At 40.8% G+C, this 2,393-nt stretch overlaps 1 protein-coding gene across 1 annotated transcript in view; it reads left to right on the forward strand.

The window, feature by feature from the left end:
• The window catches only part of LOC101852573 (N-acetylgalactosamine-6-sulfatase-like), a 24,381-nt gene that overhangs the window by 10,354 nt on the left and 11,634 nt on the right, over nucleotides 1–2,393 (forward strand). The window contains exons 4-6 of the mRNA XM_035972230.1: nucleotides 15–158; nucleotides 1,183–1,249; nucleotides 2,192–2,319. Coding sequence (XP_035828123.1) covers nucleotides 15–158; nucleotides 1,183–1,249; nucleotides 2,192–2,319 — 339 coding nt within the window. The remainder of the gene's footprint in view (nucleotides 1–14; nucleotides 159–1,182; nucleotides 1,250–2,191; nucleotides 2,320–2,393) is intronic.

The following is a 2,393-nucleotide window of genomic DNA, read 5'->3' on the forward strand; positions in this document are numbered from 1 at the left end:
CCCCCCCCGTCCAGGCACCTGGGACAACAGCCTCGCTACCACCCGCTCCGTCACGGTTTCGACGAGTGGTTTGGCTCCTCCAACTGTCACTTGGGCCCGTTCAACAACAGAGACACACCCAACGTTCCTGTGTTCAGAGACGCAGATATGGTTGGAAGGTAGGGGAAAACTGAAAGAATGTACAAGGAGGAGAAAGATTATTATTGTGATTTTGTTACAAGGCATTTTTAAGATTTTCTTCAAGATTTCTGTCGGTGCTTTTGTGGATAGATATTTAGAAAATTTTCTCTTGCTTTTTATTATAATTTTGTTGTTGTTGTTGTTGTTGTTGTTGTTGTTGTTGTTGTTGTTGTTGTTGTTGTTGTTGTTGACAGGTATTACATTTTGTCTTAGTCAGAACCGGGGTCTATGGTGTAGCACTTCGCTATCTCTTGCAGGAGAACCGAGTTTAATTGGTCGCTTTTAAGGACAAACCCTTTCTCGTAATCCTTTAACGTTTCCGAGTCGTTTTCTGTCTATATCAGTCCGTTTCTTTCTTCTATTTGTGTTTTTAGCAATAAAACCAAAAGGGTATAAGCAGCGAATAAAAGTAAAGTAAAGTAAAGCTTTTAAGGACAAGCGGGCTAACCCAGATTTCGGGGGTTTCCAGAAATCTCGACCTACACCAAAAGTGGGCATTACCCTACCTATAGGAGAAATATGATTTCATTGGTGTGCATATTTGTTTGCTTATAGTAAAAACTCTCCTCGTCTTTTAAAGAAACTGAACAAGGGGCAAAAAGTTTGCCTTTGATTTTCTCAAAAAAGCATTTTTCAGGATATCCCCCCCCCCTCCTTGAGGTTAAAATCGACCATTTCCCAAATGGAAAAGACACTTTTGTAGAATATCTCAGTCTTTTTTTGTTGGGGATGTTGTATCCCTCTCAGTCCGGGTTGGCCCTGACAGGCAGGGTCAGAAGCCTGCCTCCTGAATGATCTAAATTGTGCTGGAGTTTTTAAGTTAAAATATCCACTTTTTAAAAGAATGTCCCTTTTAGTGTTTTTGTGAACAGATATAATAAAAACGTTTTTTGTTTTCATGTAAATAGGTATTATGGAGATGTTTTTTTGGTTTTTATTAACAAGTTTTATGAAGATTAAAAATTTAAAAAAAAATAAATTTAATTTTTTTTTTAAAAACAGGTATTATGAAGATTTCCCCTTCAACAAGCAAACTGGGGAAGCCAACCTCACTCAGATCTACATCAATGTAAGAAACTGCTTTTAATGAATTTTTGTAAGTCTTTACAGTACTTTTTCGTCAGTGAAAGATTAACTTTGTAATTCTATCTAGCGTAGCGAAAAATCCAAATTATTTTCATTTTCTTCTTTCCTCTTAGTCAGTCTATTAAAATGCAGTATGGACTACAGCCTCTTGTGCAGCTATTGTTAGGCTGTTCTCCATAGTGCGCAGGAGACCCGAGTTCGATTCTCAGGTGGGGAGAATTCTGTGTTTAGTTTTCCATCTTTCTGCTGGGATGTTGTATCTCTCTCTGCTGGGATGTTGTATCTCTCTCTGCTGGGATGTTGTATCTCTCTCTGCTGGGATGTTGTATCTCTCTCTGCTGGGATGTTGTATCTCTCTCTACTGGGATGTTGTATCTCTCTCAGCCCGGATTTGCTCTCACAGGCAGGACCAGGGCAATGGTACTGACTGCAGTGTCTGTGGGCCATTCCCAGAGGGGGGATATTAACATGTTCTTATGCACAGTACAATTGTAAATAGGCTGATTTATCAATCTCATGCTTATACTGTGCCTGAACAACATAGGGGGAACTGCTGCGTTTTCTTTCCTCATCCATTCTATCGTCTTTTCCCTTCACTTCTTTTGTATGTTTGTCACTCTCTTGTGAACTTTTATTTCTGGGTGCCTTGATAGTCGAAGCAGACTTTGTGCTGTTGAGGCTAGAGAGGTGAGCAGAGTAAGCCTGCTTCCCCGTTTGGACTTCTCTGTTGACATTCACCCCTTGGCGCTCATATGACCTTATTATGCAGTTGCGAGTGCCGTAAAACCTCTACTAAAACTAACGCGGAGTTGAAAGCTTACCACCTACCTTATTATCTAAATTGGGCCTTTGGGGGCGTAAGGACATCTACATTTCAAAAGTAAAAGTCTCCGCTTTGATGTTATTGGGTTGTTTTTTTAAACAGGAAGCAACAAGTTTTATTGAGAAGCAGGTCGCTACAGGACAACCCTTCTTCTTGTACTGGGCGGTGGATGCCACTCATGATCCAGTTTACGCATCTCCGGACTTTCTCGGCACCTCACGCCGTGGGATGTACGTGGAGGACTTTTTGTTGATGTGTTTCGGCTTGTGTGTGTGTGTGTGTGAGTGTTTGTGTGTGTGTGTGT

The sequence above is a fragment of the Aplysia californica genome, unplaced genomic scaffold (assembly GCF_000002075.1).
Source record: "Aplysia californica isolate F4 #8 unplaced genomic scaffold, AplCal3.0 scaffold00619, whole genome shotgun sequence".
Taxonomy (NCBI): Eukaryota; Metazoa; Mollusca; class Gastropoda; order Aplysiida; family Aplysiidae; genus Aplysia; species Aplysia californica.